This window comes from Camelus bactrianus, chromosome 2 (genome assembly GCF_048773025.1).
Source record: "Camelus bactrianus isolate YW-2024 breed Bactrian camel chromosome 2, ASM4877302v1, whole genome shotgun sequence".
Lineage (NCBI taxonomy): Eukaryota > Metazoa > Chordata > Mammalia > Artiodactyla > Camelidae > Camelus > Camelus bactrianus.
Window position 1 is genome coordinate 95439658 of NC_133540.1, and position 25726 is coordinate 95465383.

The window sequence follows — 25726 nt, forward strand, 5'->3', positions numbered from 1 at the left end:
TCACATAGTTGAATTATTCTTTTTTTTTATTTTTTGAGTAAAAGTAGATTTATTCAGAGAGATACACTGAAAGGCAAGAGAAAGGCCATGAGGTGTGGGTGTTGGGTGCTCAGATTAAAAGTTAGGTACACACTCCATAGACAGAATGTGGGCCGACTCTGAAGAGGGAGAGGGCCAGTTGAATTTTTCTTTATATATGTTTGATAAGTGATTTACTTACTTTAGACTGTTGTAATTTTTGAGATTGTTGTTTTTCTCTTAAATTTGAAAAGGAATAGATAAGATTTTCAGAACTTTTATACTTAGAAATGTCGTGCTAAGAATAATTTTAAAAGCCAAACGAGTCCAGTTAATATTGACTGAAACAAGAAGTTACTTTATAAAACATCTAGGAGCCAAGGTAGAAATGGAGAAATTAACACACCACCACTTGGATTTAATAGATGTTACCGTCTATTCCTAGTTCTGATTGTGGAAACGTACACTGAACACCATACTTATGAACCTCACTTTTGCTTGTAAGATTTTCATAGTTGAAGAGCTAATATGGCCCACAGACTTGTAATAATTGAAGATTCCTTGTAGGATTTTTTCTTTTCTATTCACACGTGCAGATAATGTACAGGCATGCTCACATTGCCTCAGTAGAAGTTGGAATCATACAGAGACTGAAATCATAATTTCTAGCCATGCCTTTAAATATTAGTTTGAAAAGTTGCTGTTTTGTTTCTTGCTATCAGTCTCACTTTAAAATTGACAAGAAAATAAACAGATTTTTGGCAGTTGCCTTTAACTTTGTAAATCTTAATCTGAATTATGTTTGTTTAAATTACCAGGAATAGAAAATTCAGATACTTAGATTTTTATAGAATTCCTTTAAAAATTGTGCCCAAACTGTAGGATGACAAGGGTCCCTGAATTATTCGTTTACTTGAGGGAAACATTTCTGATTTAATTGAAAAATTTTTCACCACCATTATGTTTTCATAGTTGAGCTGGTAAGAGTGGGTAGTTATTTCAATAGGTGTTGGGAATTAAAAAAAAAAAAAAAAGCATAGCTAGTTTCTTGATTACTAATTGCTTTTCTCCCCAAAATGGGTTTGGAACACAGAAAGTGTTTTGCAGAAGCAGCAATGAGATTCATGTGATGAAGGTTTCCGCCCCCAGACTGAACCCAGAATGTTTTCTCACTTTTGCTGTCAAAATGTCAAATATTTGAAACAATAATGGTGATGAAACAAAGTTTACAAACCATGCTTGAGTAAGATGGGTTATCCTACACTTAAGTTAGTTTTTGTTTGGCAGGAGGGAGGGAGGAGTGGTGTGAGGAGTCTTTAGGCTTAGTAGAAGGAAATTGTAGGAGAAAATGAATTTTTGGGGCAGTATTTCTGTTGGTAAACCTGGGCGCTTTGAAGGACAGAGGCTTTATGTATAATTTTGGTATATGATAATAGCAGTTACTTATTGAGCATTCTGTTATATTCTGAGTCCTGAGCCAGGAGCTTTGCATGTTTGATATTGGATCTGTAAGGCAGAGATGGTCACTTCCATTGTACAGATGAAAAAACTGAGGCTTGTGAAGATTAATTGACCCGGGTTACACAGCAAGTGACAGCTGACACAAGCCTCTATTAAGCTACTCCAGACTTTTATTTAAATGTCTTTGTCCTGTATACACTATCCATATGGCCTGTGTTCCTTGGTTTACTAATGGAGCGAAGGAAGGATGGAGAAAATGGAACATGATTGTATGTGTATGTCTGTCTGTCTTTGAACTGTGACTGTGAAACGAGGAAAGGGAGGGAGAATAGGGAAACCTGGTATTTATAAAATTCCTCTTAGGGTGAAGAAATGTGCAGAAGAAATGTGAGGTCAGTCTTTCCTAATGCCCAGCACTGGGAAGTGCCTTTTCCCCTGCAACTTGGTCGCCACATGGTGAATTAGGGAGAAACGATGGAACTATTTGAAGTTGTAAGGTATTTGTAATTCAGGCAACTGCTGTAATATCTGGAAGGGGAGATACACATGGGCAGAACCTTTCTGGATGAAAGATGTAAATCCTTCTGACCCCTCATCTTCCTTCTTATAAGGATGCCACTTCCTTATAAGAAACTCTTTGTGGAATGAAACAGGCATATTTCTGCCTCTTCCTTTTTAGTATGAAATGTACGTACCTCTTTGCCTCCCATGCAGGACACCACACTTTTCATGCCATCCTTCGATTCTCCCTTTTTTTCCTGCTGTTCTCTCACCTGTTCTGAATGCTGTCAGCTCTAAAAAACCATTGCATTGTGTTTAGTATTGAATTATTTTACTTTCTCCTTGGGGAGGAAAGGAATGGGAAGAGCAGAGAAAGAATGGAGGCAACATCTGTGCTGCTTTGCTCAGCTCTTGGACTCCAGCTGTATGTGTTAATAATAACTCACAGCTACTGAATACTTAACTGTGTGCCAGGCACTGGGCTAAGCATTATGTATGCATTAGGTAATTCAATTGTCACAACAGTCCGAAACCTTTGGTACAATGTCTCTATTTTAGAGAAGGGGAAACTAGAGCTTAGGGTTTGTGACTTACCCTGTTAGCCATAGCTTGGTAAAGATAGTCTGGAAGGTGCCTGTCACAAAAGTAGCTATTAGGAAAGATCTCCATGTTTGTCTTCAATCTGCTTTCTCGGTAGAAAAGGAATTCAGTGACTTGGGGACTATTTCTCATTCTCCAGTAGTGGCTCTCAACATGGGGGAGAAAGGGAAAAAAGGAAGAGAGTATATATTACCACCCCCCCATCCCCAGGGATATTTGGCAATGTCTAGAAACATTTTAATTTATTTATTTCAATGGAAGTACTGGGGTTTGAACCCAGGACCTCGTGCTTGCTAAGCACTGCACTCTACCGCTGAGCTATACCCTCCAACTCCACTTCCCACCACGCGTATTTGATTGTTACAGTGGGGAGGAGGGTGTGCTACCATCATTTAAGATAGAGGCCATACTGCTAAACATCCTGGAAATGCACAGGACAGCCACCACCGCAGAGAACGATTTGGCTCAGAACATCAGCAGTGCCATGATTGCGGACCTCTGCTCTCCAGGTCCCCTTCATCATAGGTGTGCTTCAGAGAGCACCTGTACCTTGTCCTCAGACTTCCAGTTAATCAGTGCTGGCCCCAAATATGAGTTACTTAGCCTTTTGGGACACAGTACACAAGACATTGCTGGGTACCGTGGGGATTACACAGCCCTATAGAAAAGGGAGAAGTGGTCAGACTTCTCATAGAAACTCAGAAAATGGAAGAAACACTTCTGAGTGTGGTGAGGGAAGGATTTGTTGAAGCAGAAGGGCCGTGGCGTGGGCACCAGCTTGAATGGATACAAGCTGTGAATTAGGAAAGTGTCAAACCTGAGTGGGTGAAGAGCTGGGTATAGTTTTTAGGGCTGGAGTTGCATCTGGGGGGCATTTTTAGACTTCTTGCTTACCCACTTCAGTGCTCTGTTGACTGTGCAGTTTAGCAGTCATTAGCTCACTTAATCCTCATATTAATCTTAGGGACTTGGGGCTATTATTAGCACCCCCCCCCCCTTTTATGGCTGATGTAACTGAGACTCAGGTTAAATGACTTGCCCAGAGGATCACAGCTGGCAAGTGGCAGAGCCCAGTTTGACCCCTTGCTAACTCCAGAGACCATGCTCTTACCCAGCTTAGTATGCTGGTAACCAGCATGTTCCACCCTGCCCTATATTGCTCAGCCTCCTCTCTGTCTTCTCCAGATTCAACCAAAGAAGGTCTCCATTTGGAGACCTTGAGTGGCCATCCAGCTGCTCAGTAGCAGGAGGTGGTCGAGGGGTTGGAGGTGGCGAGGGCGCATTAGCAGAGAACGAGGGCGAGCTTTCTAAAGGAGCAAGGAGAGAACCCTGAGTGAGGTGGGCCTCAACATATCTGCCAGGGAAGAGGTTGATTGCAGCAGCATTTTGAACTAGTTTGAGGGAAAAAATTATGCAGAAACGGAGATTGGTAGGTATAAAGTAACCACCTATTGTATTACAGATTTACTTGTGTAAAATGCATTTCTAAAATCTGGGCCTCTTGTATGTTAGATATCAGATGCAGCTCAAACTAGGGAAAGCGGAACCATAGAATTAGGCCCTCCTTAAAGCCCAAAGCTTTCTTGCTTGGTAATTTTGTAGGGAAGGCTTGCAGGAAAAACACTTTGAAATATGAAGAAGGAAATGTGATTCTGGTGCTTCCTTTATAGGCACTAAATCAGTACATGAAGAAATAGGACAAGAATCAAAGAAGATTAATTTTCCAAAACCTCACAAACAACCTAGTTCTCAAATAGGGAAAAACTTTTTTTTTTTTTTTAAGTTGAAGATGGGGAAGGAAAGGAGGAGGAAAAGGTGAATTAAGTCTTCACAGTGGTTGCTAAGGCGATTGCCCTGAAAGCTTTGCAGATGGGAGCCCGAAACTGACTCCTGCAAATGTGTGTATGTATCTCTGCCTGATGGCTTGTAGTTTCTCAATAGAGCAAAAAGCAGAAGCCAGAGCAAGACGTTGAAGGAGTGAGGTAAGGTTTTGCTCAGTGTGCTCGTGCAGAGACCACTCATGCGCACCACGCACGCAGACGATCAAGCTGTTTCAGTTCCGCTCACAGCCGATGCGATCGTGTGTCTCACAAGTTCAGGGCCACTCTTAGTTCCTTCCTTTCCTTCCAAAGGTCCACCATGCTATTGGATAGGTGAATTTGTGCTTCCAAGTTCTTCCTTTCTGATAAAAATTCAGATTTCACCAGAAGTCTCTGAATATGTCTGAGGGAAAGTTGTGGGAGCTCCCAGCATGGGGCAGCCTCTCAGCTCCTATCATATTTACTAGTTTATTCTTGTGGTTTTTCTTAATGTTGTAATGTGAACATTTCCAAACCATCAGAAGAGTTGAAAGAATTCCGCAGTAAAAAGCCTTATTCCCAGATTATATTGTTAACACTTTATTGAACTTACGTTACCATGTATCTCTTCATCTCTTCGTCTCTGAAACTGTCCAGCAGTCTGCCTTTTGTGCTTTTTATATCATTTGCAGATATCAGTGTACTTCCCCCTAAATACTTAGGCTTGTATGCCATTAACTGATGTTCAAGTATTTATTTACAGTGACCCCCCCTTCCCCTTCTGCCATACAATTTCTATGCTTCAAAATGTACAAACCTTGAGTGCACTGGTATGTTTTGACAAGGCATACATCTGTGTAACTCAAACTATGAATACGTTATAGAACTAATCTTAGGGCTATTTTTTTGGTGTGTATGTGGGAGGATGATTAGAAGATGAGTAAACAGACATTCTTCTGTTTTATTTTTCCTCCTTCCAGGGTGTCATTTCTTTCTTTTTTTTTTTAATTGTAGGATGAGTTGTATGTGCTTGATAGTGTCTCATTTTGTAGAGATTATTTACTTAGTTTATAGAGGTCTCAGACTAAAACCTTTGGTTAAGGTACATTTTTCTTTACCCAGATTTCTTTTGCTAAGAATTCTCTTGGATTGCTGTATTAAGTTTCTGGCATTTTAGCACCTTCTAAGATATATTGAATATTGTTTTAAAATGACTTCTGCCATGACTGCTGAAACTGAAATTTCTTCTGTGTCCATGACTAGGGATATGGTGACTGCTTTCCTTAAAATAAGCAAATTCTTCTTTACAGAGTACTTTGAACATTTGAGTCTGACTCCAGAATCATTAAAGATACATTTTTTTGGTTTGAATTAGCCCTTGCCCTAGTGAAGACACTTTGCGAGGACTACTGGCTCCACCCATTCTTTAAGACCTCCCTGTTTTGGGGTAACAGTAAAATGCCTGGAACAGAGTGTAAGTAACTCACCCCTTGCTCCTTTGTTAAGGGTGTGTGAGTTAGAGGAATGAATGCTAGGCTGACTGGGTTATGTGCTTCCAGGGTTATGTGTGAAAGTCAGGGGTAGGAAGGCGGGGGCTCTCCCGAAAGTGGTAGGCATAGGTGACTTCTGTCATCCCGTGTGGGTGGGCGCAGGGGTCTCAGAGCCTCCCTCCTGGGCAGGATGAGAGAAGTCTGGGGGTGATGGCATGTCTTCCCTGGCGGTGGTTCTATACATAATCAAGGGCTCCAAGCTGAATCGAGAAAAGTTGTAAATTGTCAATCAAATTATCTGGTTGCATGTTACCTGCTTATTTCTGTTCTGTTATCCTCCAGCTTTTGGTAAAGTTTAATGTGAATGTTCCAGTTATGTCTCAGCTATTTGAGTGTAAGGAAACAGTTGAGACTATGATTGGGCCAGAGTTGTGAGGGAGGCAGCGTCCCCCTGAGAGCAGAGGTGAGGGTAGCAGCCTTAATTCCTGGGAGATCCCCTAGGAGGTTTTAAATTCAAAGGAATAAGACATCAAATAAGAGGTTCACTGTACCTCCATTGGAAGATCTCAGCTTAATTTATCAAGGCTGTGAACCAGTTCCCTTCTACCATCAACCTAACAGCTGTCCTTTTATTTAAATAAAGGTACTCAAATCTAGTGGTGCAGTCTCCCACCAGACTTCTGAAGAACCAGGACATTTGAGGAACAGTGAGTTCTGACCTTTAATAGCAGCCACTGGCCTAATTCTTCATATTTTCCAAAAACCACACCGGCCTGCCAGAGTAGATAGCTCAGGGAAGTTGGATGGACTCACTGTGCCTTGGGAGTTTTTAATCCCAGAGCTTCCCTTAATGTTTTTTCTTTTGCTCTGCCATCTCCCTTACATCCTGTCCTTTTCCATTTATTTCATCATAAAATTGTTAAGAGTTGTAGTGTGAAGGCCATTATTCTGTTGAAGATGCAGCTGGAACCAGTGACTGGCATGGTTTTTATGCTTCATGCATCTCCCTGACTTCCACCAGCACACTTTTTTTTTTTTTTTCAACTCTTTGAGGCTTTTGACTGTTAGGCCAGACAAGGTATTGAGACGGGGAAGCTGAGTCCTGGAGATGGCGGATAGCATCCTAGTGTGAGTGACACGTTGTGGGTGGCGCTGGAACCCGAAGGCTTGGCAGCTTAGGACATGTCTCACCACACACTGCATTATCCAGATCTTTTGGAATAAGAGAGTAAGGCATTAAAATTGGATAATTAGAGATAAGAGTAGAGATTTTGTATATCTTTCCATTCTTCGCTGCCACCACTCAACTTGGCAGCTCCTCACCCCTGCTGTCCTAGGGCCGCAGCAGCCGTGGACAGTATGTAAACAAATGGGCACGGTTGTGTTCGAATCAGTGTTCACAAAAACAGGCAGCTGGGCCAGACTTGGCCCGTAAGCCATAGCTGGCCAACCCCTGTTCCCGTCCCTCTTTTTGTTTCTGCTAACTTTGTTCAGTGCACATTTACAGGTGGAAGCGTGAATATTGATCAATGTTAAGTCAAATAAGAATGTTAAAAAAATTTTTTTTCCCTTCTTTGGCACTGGTAGCCTTATTCTCTAACTAATTTTACTCACAACTCTGAAATTTCTGGCCCAATCATGTCGGGAAGTTAAGGAACAGTTTCAGGTGGAGATATTCAATTAAACGTTCTTTTAAATTTACTGCTGACCTTTTTCAGTTCTGGAATTGTGACCGCTGGCTCAGCAAACAGAATGATACATTGGAGGTCTTGAAAACAGTGTAAAACACTTGAATTAGACAATCAAGGTGGACTGCATGGAGAGGCTCTGTAGCGGGCTGTGCGCTCGGGCTCTGGGGCTGCCCTCCACGCATCAGGGAAGGAGGGTGTGGGAGGAGTCATCAGCTTTGCTTTTGTGATCATCTGTGGCCACTGTCAAGTCCATTTGCATTCTAAACTTTGACACCCCCACCCCATTCATTTTCTAAAATGGACAGTTTTTGGTGTGCGGGGTATTTGAGATGATCGTTTCAGGCTGAGGAAAGCCCACACGACGTTATCAGGGGACTGTCCCCAAGAAAGACCGCTGAGGCCTAGGCAAGCCTCTCGGAGTGGATGGCTGCAAAAAGCTGTCACCCCCACAAACACCCCAGGGTTCTTTGGATCCGTTCTACGAGGAGTTGTGCGTGGGGAACAAGGCGAGATGGGTGCAGATACCCACGGCCGAGGATCCCTTGCTCAGCACGGGTGTGGGGGTCCCTTCCACTCTACCAGACTTCTGCCCAGCCTGCAAGCTCAGGTGGCACTGCTCTTAATTAAACTGTCCAAGGCCCCTCCATGTAGACTGGTGTTCTCCTCTGATTCTTGAGCCCTTGTAACCGACCTCTGTAGTCACTCGTAGTGGCCCCCCCCCTTTATTTCTCCCACTAGGTTGTATCTTTACTTCTTTTGTTGCTGGGTCTAGCACATAGGGGTCAGGGTTGACTGGAAGCATCTCCTGTTCCCGTTCTTCGGGTTAAGATCTTGAGTCGGACTGCAGAAAACCAGAGATGAGTGCAGCAGTGCTCTTAAATAAATTTAAGTGGCGTAAATAATATTTAAAATGCCGTTCTGTTTGAAGAAAATACTTAACAATCAGAGGCCTTGTTTAATGTAAGTTAACAGTGTATTTGATAATTCTGAATGTTTCCTTATCATTTCCTTACAATGGATATATTAGCCTCTGCTTTTTGAAGAGAGAGGTAAAAATGGAAATTCTGAAGCATTCTAAAGGGCATAATCTGCAGAATCCTGAACTGTGCTGCTTTTCCTTTTCACATAATTGAGCTCTCCGATTCTAGTTTACTAGCATTGAAGAAGGGGAAGGGTGCTTTATTAAGTTTGATAAATACCCTTTGTTTTATGCAAGTGAACTGCCTGTTGGCAGTGATGGGGAAAAAGAATGATAGATTCTGCATATAAATGTTCACGGCTGGGCCAAAATCCAGCCCAAAGAATCCTGACAAGCTTTGTAAGGCTCATAACACTGCTCAGCAGAGGTCAAAATGAAGGGAGACTTCTCCAGAAACACAATGACTTACTGTTCAGCTTTAAGGCCAGGCCAGTTATAGCCGGTGGTAGGAGGTGAGCCGGGGTTATGATGAAATGAGAATATTTAGAAACGTGTAATTGTTGCTTGTTGCCATATAAAACACCAATACATGTTTCCAGCTTTCTTCTCCTATAATACTCTCCCTGTTCTTCCTACTCGAGTTGTCTGTGGAATGAAATGGAATAATGAGACTGGCTCTAGTTTTTATGACATGGAGCTTTCTTTCTGTGAAAAACAAATGTGACATGTGCAGTTAACCAAAAGGAGAGAGAACTGTAAGTCAAGATGTAAAGGAAAATGCTGATGGTTCTGTAGAAACACTTACAGGAACACTTTATTCTTAGGTTTTTGTTCTCCTTTGTGTAAATCGCAGGGAAGATTAGATATCTGTGTGGTTTTATTCCATGCGATTGTTCAAGCCTGCAAACTTGTTTCAGTCCTAGGAAGTTTGTCTCTTCATACGTGTGTCCACAGCAGCCTGTTTAACTAGGTTTAAAACGCAACTGGTGATGATTTCTACTCCTGAAAGTTGTGTGTTGATTGGGGAACGGAGGATCCTTGAGTTCAGCTTTAGATCCCCTCTTCCTTTGTGGATTGAGCTTCATTAAGCAGGTAGAGGAGGAGCCCTGCCATTTGCTGGGGTTTGTTCATTAACTGAAAAATGTGTTGGATCTCTCTGTACTCATTTAAAGAATAAATGTTTCTTAATATTTTCTTCTTTAGGGAAATAAATCGCATCCTGCCAGTATCCTTATTATCCCATTGTTCCTACTGTTCTTATCAATACACAGACATTGCTTTTCCTTTCATTTTCCAAGTGTGAGCCTTTTCCTGTTGCTTTTTGCAGTTGGTTAGCAAGTCTAAATGCTGAGCATTTGTTCTGGCTGGAGCTGGATTTGGTACATTGGCCCGGTTTCAAACAGTTCTTCTTATCGTATGTGGTGCAATTGGTTTTCTGGAATGTGTGTTAGAAGTTCAGTCATTGGGAGGGACTCTTCCTTTTGGGATGGTAAATCCTGTACAGTTTTCCAAGCTGTTCTGTAGAGTGTAGTTTGTTCAGTTTGGTGTGTGTTGGAAATTATCTGATGTTTAAGCTGTTGAGTGATTAAAAAATAGCCACATAGTATGTTTGATCTCTTATGACTAGATTTAATCTTTTTTTTTTTAAAAACAACAACAAAAAACTGCTCCTGTATAATTTGAGAAAAGAGTTGCTTTTAAAAATCCACTTAGGGACATTTTAGCAGTTTCATGAGATACAAGATGCTTTTGGAAATGATTTTTTTTTCCCTTGTTTTCTATGTGGTGATTGAAAATTTGATGTATTAATCAGAGGATGCTGTCCATAACTGCTTAGTTAAAAAAAAAAAGATTGTCTTTGAAAATGCTTCTGTTAACTTCAAATTGTATGTTTTTTTAATAGACTTTATTCTTTTAGAGCAGTTTCAGGTTCACAACAGAATTGAGCAGAAAACATGGAGTTCCCACATAGCCCTCCCCACCCACACATGTATACTTCCCTACCCTCAACATCCCTCATCAGTGTGGCATATTTGGTATGTATGATGTTTTTTTAATTTAAAAAAACTACTATTGTGTCTGCAGCTGTATGCAGAATTCCATCCACTCAACTAATACTCATTTAGCCTAATAGGTTAGTGCTGGGTACATAGTGAGGAGGAAGAGAGGAAAGGTGACTGACCTTCTGCAGAGCTTACATTCTTCCTGGAGGTAAGGGTGGGGATCCAGATATAATTAAACAGATAAATGAACAGACAAGACCATGTTAGATAGTGATAAAAAGAGAGAGAGCACAGTGAAGTACTGGAGAGCCCAGGGTAGGCGTGGGGGTGGGCCAGAGTGGCCATTCAGATCTGGGACCTCGATGAGAAGCTGATACTTAACCGGAGATACTGGTGACAACGTTGTCCTTGTCTTTAGGGACAGAGTATCCAGATGGGGCTCAGCAGTGCACAGCTCGAGCAGGCATGGGAAGGCCACACTGGAGGGGAACGGATGTGGGAGGCAGCAGTGGAGAGGAAGTGAGGAAGGAGCCGCCTGGCCAGGCGTCTGGATGGGAATCTTGGACGCGGGGGAGCCTTTGGAGGTGGAGGGCTTTCCTCGGTGGAAGGGGCTGCATAGTCTGATTTGCATTTTAAAATACTCCTAGATCTTGTGTTTTCTGAGAGAATTTTTCATTGTGGGAGTGTTGTTGCTGAAGTTTTAGTCCTAGAGACACCTTATTAGTATTTTGAATCTTGTTAATTTAAAATTGTATTTGCTCTAAATGTTGCCAACCTTTTTTCCCTTTGATGTAGTATAGTTGGACTTTTATGACTAGTTGAAGAATAAAACCTATAACATTAACTGATAAACATACTCTGTGAGCTGAGGTGGCTTGCACGGCTGATCTGGAAAAGAATGATGTCAGCTTCCTTCCAGGTTTGAATCACTTGATGCGTACAACAGTCTGGTAAAATCGGTTTTAGGCATCAGACAATGAATCATATTTTGTCATCAAATAGTAAAAGAAGACTGGCAGAATTCGGTGGAATTCTGGGTTGTTTGCAATTGAGTAAGGCTGGAATATAATTGTTTTAGTCAAAGATGTGTTAAGCACCACTTTTTGCTAAGCACTCAGAAATAGTCCTTGCCCTTAAGGAGCTCACAGTCTAATAAGGGAAATCTGTAGGCTCATGTACAGTCTTATTTTTGTAAATGTAAACATGGGCAGATTGGCAAGAAGAATGTTTCACGAGAAAGAAATCATTCACAGCAGGAGATGGGAGGTGAGAGTGGAGGCAGGGATGTTTTGGAAGGCTTTGAAAGTCAGGTTAGGAGTTAAGTCAAGTTAGGAGTTCATCAGAGAACTGGCAGAGAGAGGAGGGCCGTTTCTCCAGCCTCCCAGTTCCTTGTGCTCAGGGTTGAATGGAGAGGCAGTCAGTGGAAAAGGGTCCTCCGTGAGGACTGAGAGGTAAGTGGAAGCCAGGTGGAAAAGGGTTGCTTGCACAGTCACCCGTCAGCTTTAATCCTGTAGGCAGCAGGGGGCTCAGAAAGCTTATCAGATGGGTGAGTAACAGGACCAGACGCATGCTTTTTAGAGAGAGGCAGCTTTGTGGAGCTAGGTAGCCCAGGATGACAAGAAGGGAGGAAGTCCACACAACACTTCATTTCAATTTTGCATGCTTAATTGATTTAATGCCCTAAACTTTTTTTTTTAAGTTGAGTATGAATTAAATGAGGCGAGCATTAAAAAAACAAAACTTAAGGCTTGCTTGTCTGCATTCTTCCTTAGTTTGTGACTGCAGCATTCTTTTAATTTGTAGCTGTAATGATACAGACTTTCACCAGCCTCATTATTTTATAGGTATGTGATGTGGTCCTTCACGGTCAGTTGAGTGTGTAAGCAGAATGCCCTGGGAATGAGGCCAGAGCTCTGGCTGATCCTAGCACAGACCAGACTTGCAGGGGAAGCTTCTACCCATGTTTCTGATGGGTGCCAAATGCGCAGTGCCCACAAGCAGGCAGGCAGAGGCGGCTCTGGATCACCAGGGATCCTTCTAACTAAAGGGGACATAAACATAAATAACTAGTCAGGTATCAGATTTAGCCCCAGTGAGCCTGACCCAGGGAGTAATTTCTGTATGTCCTTTCAATTAACTGCAGTTAAGTCCTGTCTGCATTTTTAGGGAACCCTTCTCAGACCGAGTTTTCTGGAATTTGTCAGTAACGTTAATATGTTCTCACTTCAAGTAACATTAAAAACAAATAGTTGATTAACTGCTAGCTATCTACATCGTCAGATCTTCAAAATTGGGAATGATTTCTTCTCCCTGGTGTGGTTTGTGTAATTGTGTCACTGGCACCAAGGCCTTCCTCTGTCAGAACTAGCTTCTTGTTTTTAAAATGTGTTTGGAAGGTCCGGGACCTGGTGTACGGCACACAGGGACGCATTAGCTCATCTGTCTCCTTTTCCTCATCCTACTTTTGTTAGAGCTGTGTATCCCCACTGCGCCCCCCCGCTGATGATTTCCCCCTTCCCCCCAAACCCCCTTTAAGACCAGTTAATGAGCAAGACAGGTTCTTGTGATTTTCCATCTATAGGGTAAAAAAATGCCCCTCAAGATATATTTATATGACTTATTAAGAAGAACAAAATGGGTTATAATGAGACTACTTCAGTTAAAAAACAGCAGCTGCTGGTGTGAACTTTGGAACACAGCCTTCAAGGCAGTTTTATGAAGATGGGTCTGTAATTATTATTTAGTGAATGTCAAAGGCTGAGTCCAGGGTCCAGAATCAGTTTTCAGAGTTTCTGATGAGAGTTAACTGCCAAAATTATCAACACAGCAGTATTTCTTTACCCCTCATTTTGATGTTATATGTGTCTGAGGCTGCTGCTTTTGGTTTTAATTAGAAATTTTAACTATACAAATAATGAATGAATACTTCCTTGTGAAAAAGCATGTTTAAAACAATGTTAAAGCAAGATCTTCCCTAAACCACCTACCTCCTCCACCCTAGTCTGGGGTTCCTTCTTGATAGATTTTTTTGTAAAGTGTATCCTCTCAGATCTTTGTTCTACGTTAACAGGCCTGCAGAGGCACCTGGTAGATTCATTTGGAAAGATAAATTAAAAGTAACACGTCTCTCCTTAGAATTGAAGTAACTCCCCGTGCCTCCGCCAAGTTTGGCCAGGTAGATACAGTCTTACTTGAAAACTCATAGTATGTATGCCCTTAACGTATAAAAAAAAATCTTAAAAGATTGATTTAATTTTGCAAAATGGCATCACATACAACTATTTCAGTGTTTTAATGAGGCTGAGCATTTTGCAGCGAGCAGAAGAGAGTAGCAGAGAGAGCTGTTAGTTTGAGATGGTCCCCTGGGAGCTCCTTGAGGAAAACAGCTGTGACATAATGCTATTTTGTCCTTTTGCTTGGCTGATTTTTTTTTTTTATATAAAATGAGATTTTGTTTTGGGATTAAGTCTGATTTTTTCTCTTCATGTGTGTTGTGTGTGTAAGTTGTGGAGGGGGTAGTGAAGGTGAAGTCCTTGGAAGATTTAGCTGAGTGATTTTTATTATGAGAAAGTCTGTTGTGAATTCTTTGACGTGCGCAAAGCGGGAGAGGAAAACGTTCTCCATTCTTTGAAGCAACATTTCTTCTACCTTCCACCATGGAGCCACTTTGATGTCTCATATTTAAATGCATTTGTGAGTGATACAGTTTAATGACAAAATATGGTGCTTTGAAGCATATTGACTTTTTTTCATAAAACCGATGTGAAAAATGTTCTCCAATCCCTGAATTGTAGGAATAGAGGATATGGAAACAAAGGGCCAGAAGATGGACTTAAAACAGCGGTGGCTTCCAAACTAAAAAAGTCACTTGCACAAGTGAGCACCCAAGCCTGCTGTCCTTTTGCCTGTCACTTTGTGACACATATATCACCACTCTCTTAAGCCAGAGTTGCCTGTCTTTTGTGAATAGACTTGTGAGTTTTATGTTTTGCTCTGTCCTTTGTACATTCAAATCAGGATGGCATAGTGCTTCTAAAACAGTGAAAAGCCTCGTTCTTTTTGAGAATTAATGCACCCTGTTGATTTCAGGATTTCCCCCTTCCTTCCGCCAAATGTCTCTTCCACACCTATGAAGATAAATACACAAGAGAAATTGCACTCTATCCTCCAAGGGAGAATTAAACTTTTAAATGTGAGTTGGTCACATCCATCAGAGGAAGGTCTGTGCGAAGTGACCAGTCAAGGGTGATAAATGGGTAGTCAGCTGTGCACAGCCTGCCCCGTGGGCCGGGTTGCCATGGAAGCGCCCAGTGGCATTCAGCGATCCTGCATGACTAACCTAGATTAGCAGCAGGGCCCGTGGGCTCTGGCCGGCGAAGGTGCTTGCAGCCCACTTCCCAAGCCCAGCTCCGGCCTGCCCTTCCCTCCTTCCACGTGTGCTCTTTCTTATTTTAGTGCAAGGGAAAGAGAAAAAGGGGAAATCACACTAACTAGTCTTCTTAAGTTTCATCACAGTGTTTTAACACATGGGCCCCTACCCCCCAAGGAGCAGCCCTTGAACAGTGGGAGTAAATGCGCCCTGACAGGCCCCAGCATGGGGCTGGCTGAACGACTGCATTCAGGGCCAACCAGGCTGGCGGCTCTGAGTTCCTCGGGAGTTTCACCACCTCTCTCAAAGCGAGCGCACCCTGGCCTGGCCTGTTGTCGCTCTCCAGCCACTCTCCAGCCTTCGCTCAGGCCACCCCCGCGCTGACTGGGGACGTGGTTGGAGGGGGAGGGAACAGATTCTGTCAGTGAGAACATCTGTGGTGCAGCCCACCTTAGTAATGGCTGGTGAGTCTCACGTGTCGCCACTCTCTCACCAGGCACTGGAAATTGAAGCCTGTGGTTTCCCCCATTCCGTCTTTCTAGTTCACTTAATTAAAAAAAAAAAGTGGTAGAGGAGGTGGTTTGATGCATTTTGCATAGATCTTTCTGAGGCATCAGCGTCGTACCTTGCAGATAGTGGCCTATGATCGAAAAGCAAGAGCTTGGCTACCGCAAATTAAAGTTATTCCCTATCTAAAAATATGTCTGCAAACTTTTGGTGGAATTCATGGATGTCTGCTGGGTGGTCAGACGGTCAGACTTTGCACCCTCCCCCCAGGGGCACTTCAGCACGTGGACTTGTTTGTGTATCCAGTCAGCTGCTTCAAATCACCATGTGACTTGTTTTCTCCCCCCAGATGGGGGCTCCTGGGCTGACCAGAAAGCTGGCACTGAGGCCCTAGGAACATGGCTCGAGGTCAGCCGGCCAGAAGTTACTGGGTAATGGCCACTTCGGTGCAAGTTTATTTACAGCCTGTTCTTGAAAGAAATGAATATGAAGGGCCCCTTAACACATTAGAGATGACTTGTGAATCCAGAGGTTGTTATAGGGTCAGTGACCTCAAATCTGTAAATTTAAAACGGGCTCTAAAATATTGTAGCAGAGTTTTTATAACTTGACAAGCAACTTCATGTTGTCAGCCGTCTCTCTCTCAGAGGGGTCCTTAGGCAGGGACAGATCTGTGTGGGTACATTTAACCAGACAGGTAGTTTATGGCTCTGAGGTACTCTGCTGGCAGGGATACTATACCTGGATGATTTGAGACTAAGGAATTATGAGCCATTGCGGATGAGCACACTCCAGCACACCTTTGTCTGCCCTACTTAATACAGCCTGAGAACTTTACCGGCCAAACTGTGATTCAGAACACCAGTTTTGGTGCCAGGCAGACCTGTGTTTGAATTTGCAGGCCTACCATTTCCTGGTAAATTAATCTCTGAGCCTTATTTTCTCACCTGGGAAATGGAGTTCATATTCTCCCTCTCTCAGAGTCGTTGTGAGCATTAAATAGGAGACCAATGTGCTGCGTCTAAAGCAGTGCCCCCCGGGGAGCAGGTGCTAAGTGGGAGCCCTCCTTGGCGCCACTCCTCTCACCCTTGCTGTCATTACTGGCACAGCCTAAAGCAGTCCATGCAGCCCCCAAAGACTGCTCCCTTGTGCTCTTCAGAACCACCTAGAAACTTGCTCAACATGCGTATGTCTCTGGTGCCACATCAGAATCACTGAATCAGAAACTCTTGGGGGAGGGGCAGGTCTCTGTGATCTGTGTTTGAGCAAGTCCTCTAGGTGCTTCTGATGCTCACAGAAGTTTGAGGACCTCTTTTCTAACGCAGAGAGCTGTGGAGAAATCAGTGAAGGAGGACTTGTACAGTCGTCCCTTGGTGTCCACGGGGGTGGGTTCCAGGGTGCTCAAGTCCCTCATGGGAAATGGCCTGGTGCAGTGGGCCCCCCACATCTGTGCGTTCCCCGTCTCGGGATACGGAGGGCCAGCTGTAACTCACTCTGTGTGAACAGTGACAAAGTGTGACGGGGCTGATGTTGGGATGAGGTTATCCTGTGAGAGCGAGGAAGCGTTTTCCCTTCATACCAGAGGAAGAACTGCTACCTTTAATTAAATGAAGTGGTAGTCAGCTTGTAATTATTCAAAAGTAATTACAGAGTTTATGAGTCGCGTAGGACATTTATTGCTTCCTAAAATCCCCTCATTTAAAATTCTTCCACCCACCCTCTCCTTCCTCTCACCTTAGTTTAAAAACAATGATTTGTATGTAAGAGGCTGAACAATGGCTTACTCCTGTTACTAATTGTGTTAATGTTTTTTAAATGTAAACTTCCCCTGATTTCAAAATGGAACCAAGAAAAAGAAAATATCACGAAAAGATTTACCTGACACTTTAACAAACCATTCCTTAAGCCATTGCAAACTTAATAAGTAAAAGCTAGAGGGGGAGGGTATAGCTTAGCTTAGCATGCATGAGGTCCTGGGTTCAATCCCCAGCACCTTGATTAAAAAAGAAATAAACCTAATTACTTCCCCCAAAAATTGAAAAAAGAAAAAAGCTTAATAAACCAGAAAGCTACCCCATATGGCTGGCAAAACCCTATTAGTTGCAAGGAGAAGGTAGACAGCCCAGAAGAATGAGAGCTCCCGGCTTACCCTGTGCTGTCCTGGGACTTGGACTGGTCACTTCCTGTCTCTCCTGCCTTCCTCTGCCCTGCCCAGGAGCCTTGGTGAGCAAGGCCCAGGAGGGAGTTGCCCAGCAGACAGTGTGGGTGAGAGTGAGTTTCTCTCTAGTACTAAGTCTAGACCTCATAAAACTCATCCTACCAGTGACACTTGTGATGTTTTTTCCTCACCTCACTACTTGTGGGTTTTTCAGTTGAAGGGTGATGGTGGATAAAAAAAAAAAAAATAGATTCAAAGCTCATGTCAGAATTGGAATGGTATTACACATGCCTGCCAATAACATCTGGGTGTGGCTACTTAACTTTTTTTAAAAAAAAACTAATGTGGTTAAACATTTAATTAAGCACAATCCTTAATTTAGTAGAATTTCCTCCTGGTGGGAGGCCCGCACTTCAGTTTTTGAATCACATAGCAATAAACCAGTGTTTGGAATTTTGTAAAATTGAGTTATTTCTGTAGCAGCTTTTATTATTTTGGAAAGAAAATCTAGAAGTGTGATGAAACCTAATCGATGCTGAGCTGAAGCTGAGCTGATTGATTTAGAAACACTTTAGTAATTTTAAACCAATGTAGCTTTTCTTAAAGATGCGTGTATTGTTGACAGGAAAATTAAGCGAGGACCTCGAGCAGTCTGACAGTTGAGGTGCTACGGTTACACACGCTCACTTTTCACGTGACTGAGGATTTTGCCATTTGGGTTCCGTTTTCTGAGACAGAGGTAGCAATTTCTCAGAAGCAGGCAGAGCTCTGCCTCTTAAAGCAGAGCCACAGGCCATGAGTGCTCATAAGCCAGTCAAGCTGCGGAGGCCCCACTGTTGTAACCAGCAGAATCGGACAAGGGACAACCCCCCTGTGGTGAGAACAGCAAGGCAGATGCCCTTGCAAAGCTGCTTCCCCTTCTGCGCGGGTTGCCTGTACCAGGTAGCTCTGGGGAAGAGAAGCTTGAGAGTTCAAGTTGCTTAGAAGACAGTTGTATGACCTACCCCTCCTGCAAACAAAGTGGCGGTTGAAGGAAAAAGTTTCTTCTTGCTCAACCCTCTTACTTGGCTCTCATGGTTGGATGTTAATGCTACGTGGCTTTTTTTTCTTTTTTTTGAGCCAACAAGAACTACCAAAATCATAAAACAATAGAAAGGAATTCTTGAGTGGTCACCACTGTGCTGCTGTCCACCAGAAGTAAGTCTAATGTCCGAGACGTGTGCAATTCAGACTCTGTTATTAAAGAAGACTCCATAGAAGAGCCAGTATGTCGACTAATATAAGTGTTCACTTTGTAGTTCTCTTGAAATCTGATACCAAGACATCCATTATCTAGGGAAAGTTTTTGATACAACAGTCTAAGCAGATTATTCTTTACTACTTCCCAGTGAATTCAGTCTAGTGAGTTAATTACCCCCACCCTCAACCTGTAGATTGAAAGGTTATGGAAATAGCAGACAATCATTTTTTAGATGGTTACAGATTTTAACAGTTTAAAAACTGTTTTTGCATGTGCATTCTGGAGTTAAGTTTTTTTAAAAGTTACAAGTAAATTCATAAAGATAGGCTGTAAGATAGTAGCTGTTTTTTAATTAAAAAACTTAAATGTTTTGTGCCTATTCAAAATACCATGCATTAGCACCAGGATAAAAATATGAGAGGTTCTATTATGATGGGGTTCACATTCAAGAGGAAAGGGGAGAAGGCGAGAGAACCAATCAGTATGTTAAATCAGCACATACTTGGTAGCTTTGAGGAAGCCTTTAGGGTGGGTGCAGTTGGAATCACCCGAGATGTGCTGGTAGTTGAAAATTGGGGATAGAGGTATGTGGTTGAGAGAGGCAGAGGAAATTCGTGGGATTAGAATGAAAGTATCCAAGTCCAGGATATCACTAGGGAGCAGGGAGTCACCTGGTGTGCCTGGAATATAGAGGTGGTTTGCAGAAGCATTGAACTTTGTAGATCAACTGGTCCTGGAAGAACTGGTTATCTTTCAGTAGAAGGTTCTACGGTCGGGGGATTGGAGCAAGAGGCTGCCCTTCACAGATGTTTGGGGCATGGACATGACTGTTAGAATGCATGTAGTAGGTCTGTGGGGAGACAGGTAATTTCTAGGGTAGATCTGCACTAGATTATGGGGGAATTTTAATGCCAAAGCACAGATTTAGGGTTTATTCTGCAGCAATAAAGAGCCATCGAACGCTTGTTATTTTAGAGTATGGATATAGTAACCTGAAAACCAGAGTCCTAGATCAGATTTCCTTCCATAAGAATGCTAAATTATAGGGACAAGACTTGGGGTTGGGGGGCAGGAGACCAGCAGGCAGGCTTTTGTCAGAGGAAATCAGAGAAGTCCTGAGAGGGGAGAGAGGCCAGGAAGGAGTGAAGGAGGGTGTCTGACATCAAGGCTGGAATCTCTGAAGGTAGACAGTCTTGGAGAGGCAGTTGAATGTTTTCTTATTTATTCAAATAACGTTGTGGTGACGTTGGGGGGAGGGATTCAGTAGATACCCTAAAGCAAGTCTATGAGGACAAAAGTTGACTTATGGTTCTTATTTTCATTATTGCATGTCACATGTTGGGGTTGGGAGGGCGTGGCCCAAGTTGCTGACCTCAGGCAAGCCCACTTTTAGTTCATATCAAAAACTGGGCTCTTTGGTTTCCATCTTTGTGATTTGTTTGACAGTAGATGCATTTTTAACTCCTTTGGTGCCAGGGCTGATGATTTAGGATACATTTTTATATTGTTTAAGTCGATGATAGGTTTCTCAGTAGATAAAGCTGGTATCTAAAATTGGATTTTCCCGTCCTTGACACCTGAAATGAGAAATACAAATTATCTTTTCAGGTTTACATGCCAAGACACTTCCAGTGGAGTGGGCAGAAAATAAAGTAAATGCTGTTTTGGGTGCCTGGTAATCTTTTAATTACAAAATAAGCCTTTTGATTTTAATCTTCTAAAATGTACAGTACTGATCCAGGAAAACAGCCTTTTCACAGTTCACATCCTGCTGACTCCTTCAGATGAAAAGCTTCTACCTCTACCCTGTGTTTTGCAAGCTGGAAGTAAAAATATTATAAATCTTGTCTTGGTTCCACCACTACCTATAAAAGACTGTCCCGTTTGGAGTCAGTCCTGAGTCATGAAGGCAGTAGCCCAGAGTGAAAATTTTGGTTTCCAGAGCCAAGACCCAAGGCTGGAGGGTCATGGCCAGTTGACTGAGGCCTTAATTTAATCTGGGAATGGGTTGAGGGATTTACGCTTTCTTTAAGTCAGCTTCCTTGTTGCTGCTGCTGCTTGAGCAGTCCTTGCCTCCCTCACACATGCGCATATGCACAGCAAAGCCCAGATACTGATAAACTTTGTTTTTGTTCTTTTGTGGCATCTGAAGCAGCTTGTACAATGAAGACAGAAACCTGCTTCGAATTAAAGAGAAGGAAAGACGCAACCAGGAAGCTCATCAAGAGAAAGAGACATTTTCTGAAAAGGTCCCGCTCTTTGGCGAGCCCTACAAGGTATTTCTTGTATGCGCGAGAGTCTGATTTTATCACCATATTTGACTTTGAGATGAAAGTGAATTTGAACAAGGGTCACAACTGTGAAAATAGGACAATTTATCCTAGAAATTGTTGAATACAAAATATGAAAATTCTCTGAACCTTGCTAGTCAAAATTACCAAAGTTTGTGGTTTTCTTTTGTAATGTTAGTCTCCTGTATTTGGTAGTATTTGTCCATGACAGGCTTTTGAACAGGGGAATTGAGTTAAAATTGCACGTTAAATTCTGTGTTTCACATTAAATCAAGGTGTTTCTTTTATAATGACATCACTTAACATGGCTTATTAAACGGTGGTTTTCCTCCCCCTTTCCACCCTTAGTATCTAACTCTGCTGTCTTTTTGCAGACAGATAAAGGTGATGAGCTATCCAGTCGATTACAGAACATGTTGGGAAACTATGAAGAAGTGAAGGAGTTCCTTAGTTCCAAGTCCCACCCTCAGCGCTTGGATGCTTCCGAAAATAGGTTGGCAAAGCCGAGATATCCTTTATTTCCTGAGAAGGGGAGCAGCATTCCATCCCACTCCTTCCACTCTAGTGTCCACCACCAGCCTGTTAACACTCCTGCCTCCGGACCACTTCCTGTTGGTAACCCAAAGATGGCGCAGCCAAGAATGGAACCAATGCCGAGTCTCCACGTCAAAAGCTACGGCCCACCGGATGGCCAGCACCTGACTCAGGAGCGCCTTGGTCAGGAGGGGTACGGCTCTGGTCATCCCAAAAAAGGTGACCGCAGGGCTGACGGAGACCACTGTGCTTCCATGACAGACTCCGCTCCAGAGAGGGCGCTTTCTCCTTTGTTCTCCTCTCTGCCTTCCCCAGTGCCCCCCTTGTCACCTGTACATTCCAACCAGCAGACTCTTCCCAGGACGCAAGGAAGCAGCAAGGTTCACAGCAGTAGCAGTAACAATAAAGGCTACTGCCCGGCCAAATCTCCCAAGGACCCGGTGGGAAAGGGCCATGATAAAGAGACCCCACAAGACAGTTCAGTGGCGGTTGCCAGCCTTGGGGTAGCCCCTCCCCAGCCACCTTCTCAGACTTTCCCCCCACCCCCACTCCCCTCAAAAAGCGTTGCAATGCAGCAGAAGCCCACGGCTTATGTCCGGCCCATGGATGGTCAAGATCAGGCTCCTAGTGAGTCTCCTGAACTGAAACCACTGCCAGAGGACTACCGGCCACAGACCTTTGAAAAGACAGACTTAAAAGTGCCTGCCAAAGCCAAGCTCACTAAGCTGAAAATGCCTTCTCAGTCCGTCGAGGTGAGTGGAATCTTTCACATCGGGGTCAATTCCAGGATGAGGAAAGATTTGAGGTGGAAGTTTCCAGAGAATTGGGGGCAGGGGTGTCAGTGACCTTTGTTTAGGGAGATTCCTTTCTGGCTTTGGGATCTTGTTGACCCACAAAAAACTCAGGTCTGAGATGGATTACTGATGACAGGTACTGAAATGTGATATGTAGAAAGTTTTAAAAAATCTTTTTTATTGAGCCATAATTGACATACAGTGAAATAGTGGGATGGGAACAGTTTGCTGTGTTTTGAAAAATGTACACACCTGTACGACCCACAACCCAATCAACACAGAAGACATTTCTATCATGAGACAGTTTCTGGAAGGTTTGGAACTGTCTGACTTTTTTTGGTTTTGGGGAACACTGGCTTTAAAGACAGTGTAAAGAAGACAGATTTGGGGGGGTGGTTAATACTTCCTCAGCCCCAGTTGGTTTTTCCTCAGATCCAAACCATAAAAAAGTGAAAACGAGGTCAGAGGTCAGAATGTCGAAGACCAAGTATTAATTTTTAAAGATTTGTTCCCTATAAATTGTAAGAAACTTTGAAACTAAATTTCTGTTCTAATACATTTTATTTACCACCTACCAAAGAAGAGTAGGGTTGTGGTGACTTCTCATTTGAGAGTGAGTCACAAATTATACAGAATGTTCCTCAGCTATGGCTTTTTCGAATAACCAAAGTACTTTATCTTTTTAAACAAAGGGAAAACTCCTTTATCTGCTCCTTTTGACAAACGGTGTTTGAAGTGAATCAGAGCACACATCCTATCACTGAAATTTTAACTTAGCACAAGTTACTCAAATTCGGATTAATAGTGCAAAGTGAAATGTTTGAAGTGAATTTATTTTAGCCCTAATCTGTTGAGGTAAAGTCTGTGGTTTAGTTACATCTGTTGGATAAACATTCTAATTTGCATATCCACTGCTCAAATGCTGTGCCCAGATACCAGTTTTACATAGTGCTAGAAGTAAAATGCCGTAAGAATGGAAAAAAAGAAGTCTCCAAGATCTTTTAGCCAGAAAGAACCCTTATCTTGAAGGAGGAAAATCTATTCCTTTGTGGTGTCAGCTTTTGGTTTAGAAGAGGTTAACGTTCTGTCCGCAGTCAGCTCCTGAGCTGGAGTATCTCCAGATGTCTTCAGAATGTTTGGAGGTTTGGAAAAGGAAAGGTTTGGAGGCTGAGGAAATATTAGAGGAGGGGAGTAAAGCGGATGGTAGAAATGACCAAGACGCCAGAACTCTCCCTTTAACCCCGTTAAGTTATGCAGATTCACTGCAGTGAGCCATTTATTGAACATTTTGGGCTGTGATAGGCAGTAGGGATGGATAGGGAACAGAATGAAGATGGAGAAGAATAAAGTGAGGTCCTCCCTCCTCCTATAGTTAGCTAGCCTACCTTGTGATTCAGACGGTAAAGAACTTAATGGAATTTTCTTTGCTTGATTTATCAACTAAGGTCTGTTCTGCTTTCCTAGTTTAAAAAAAAAAGGGTAAGGGGACATTTTAACATTCTTTCTTTAAAAAGAAAACTAAGCAACTCAAATTTGCTTTAAAATAACTTAGAGACAAATTAGCAAATATTTGCATTGTCTACCAAATGTCCAACCATATGCATAAATATAGGGTGAGGTGCCAAAAAGCCCTTGCCCCTCCCCCAGGGAGATGACAGTCTAGTGTGGAGGTCATGAAACAATTAGCTGTCTGCTACTAGGTGCAGAGAGGAAGTTCCAAATGTCAGCCTTAACACAGTGGACCCATGTAAATTCCACCAGTAGGTTTACCAGTAGACCTTTTAGGCAAGAGGATCCCAGTTAAACTTTTGTTTTCTTGATGGAAAAAAGATGAGTTGAGATTTCTCCGACATTTTAAAGCTCCTCAGATTTAATATATTTTTCAAACATAGGACTATATTAGATGGCCCTTGCATATGAAACAAACAAAATCCTCGGTAAGTTTGGTGATGAGAGAATGGAGTTTTCTTGGCTTTTCTTGATCTGCTATCAACAACTGAGTAGATGTGAACTTTTCATCTTCAGCCTGTGCTTGCAGTCAGCATTCATTTTAACACAATGGCTCCCTCTGGTCTCTGATCAGGGTTCCCAGGCCAGTGGCAGCTGAGGTGCCAACTGCCTTGAAGCCCTTGGGAGGATGAAACTCGGGGGTCAGGCAGATGGAGGGCTCTCAGCAAAGAACTTGTAATGAAGAGGTAGTGAATCTGGGAAGCACGGATATTGGCGCTAGCTGGATTTTAGATTTGGTCTAGTTCTTTCTAGTGAGAACTCACATTTCACAGGCTTACTTTTAATTTTCTGTTCAGAGACCCAATAAAATGTTTTTTTGGTTTGTTTTTTAATTGAAGTACAGTCAGTTTACAATTTTGTGTCACTTTCTGGAGTATAGAATAGTGTTTCAGTCATACACATAGACACATTCCTGTTCACTAAAATGGCTGCTTTGTAATGGCTTATAAAATACGTAGATTGGATTTTTAAAATCTCAAATTTTGATATTCTAGGGAATCAGAGGAAAACGTAGAGGTGGGAGACAGAAAAAGCAGGGAATTAGCCACAGAGCATATGTATATGAAGGAGCACATTAGTGATGTCTTGGCTGTTTGTGGCACTGGGGCCGGAGGACAGAGAATGCCGGGGCAGAAGGGGAAGTTGGCTGTTGGTTGAGCTCCGAGAAGGAGGGTTGGGGTAGCTAAGTGGTTTTCCTTTATTTGCTTAATTTGTCCTAGGGCAAGTCAGAGGAGGTTTTCTTTCCTGGCTTTCTGAGTGTGAGGGTTTTGTGGTTTGTTTCATTGCTCCCCCTACTCCACTGCTTCCATCAAACAGTATTTTAGAAAATGACCCCGAACGGGAAAGTCATCTTGTCTGTCCGGTGCTGCTTCGTTCTTAAGCCATGCTGTGTGGGTTCCTTGCTACTTTCTGTCCTCTCACTTCATAGGAAGTGGTTGGTTTATGTATTTCACTTGGTTCTCCTTAAAAAATAGTATTCCTTTCTAGGAGAGGCCATTCTCACCGTTAAAACTTAATCTTAGAAAAACTTATCCGAAGGGCAGTATTCTGACTACGTAGAGGCTAGAGCACAAAATCTGCACTGGGTTTGTCTCTGGGCATTTGGTTTTAGTTTTGTGTCACCTGGAAGATGTAAGGCAGCTTGGAACAACCCCTCTGAGGGTATAGCCAGGACTCCGCCGTCTCACATGGATGCCTTCCAGCTGTAGAGTTACCACAGCAGAGGCAGACCTGCCCACATGGAAGGCCGCGCTTCATTTTAGCCCTCTTTTCTGCCTGAAGTTAACATACGAAAGTGAGAGGTAAACTGTGGCATCTCTGTGTGAGTGTTCCTGATTGTGG

At 42.8% G+C, this 25726-nt stretch overlaps 1 protein-coding gene across 6 annotated transcripts in view; it reads left to right on the plus strand.

Moving 5' to 3' along the window:
- The window catches only part of AFF1 (ALF transcription elongation factor 1), a 173352-nt gene that overhangs the window by 65938 nt on the left and 81688 nt on the right, over window positions 1–25726 (plus strand). For 4 of the 6 annotated variants that reach the window (XM_074346891.1, XM_074346903.1, XM_074346902.1 and 1 more), the window contains 2 exons: window positions 20909–21032; window positions 21422–22333. In XM_074346891.1, the coding sequence (XP_074202992.1) occupies window positions 20909–21032; window positions 21422–22333 (1036 nt within the window). The remainder of the gene's footprint in view (window positions 1–20908; window positions 21033–21421; window positions 22334–25726) is intronic. The other 2 variants (XM_074346892.1, XM_074346898.1) reach the window with 1 other exon arrangement.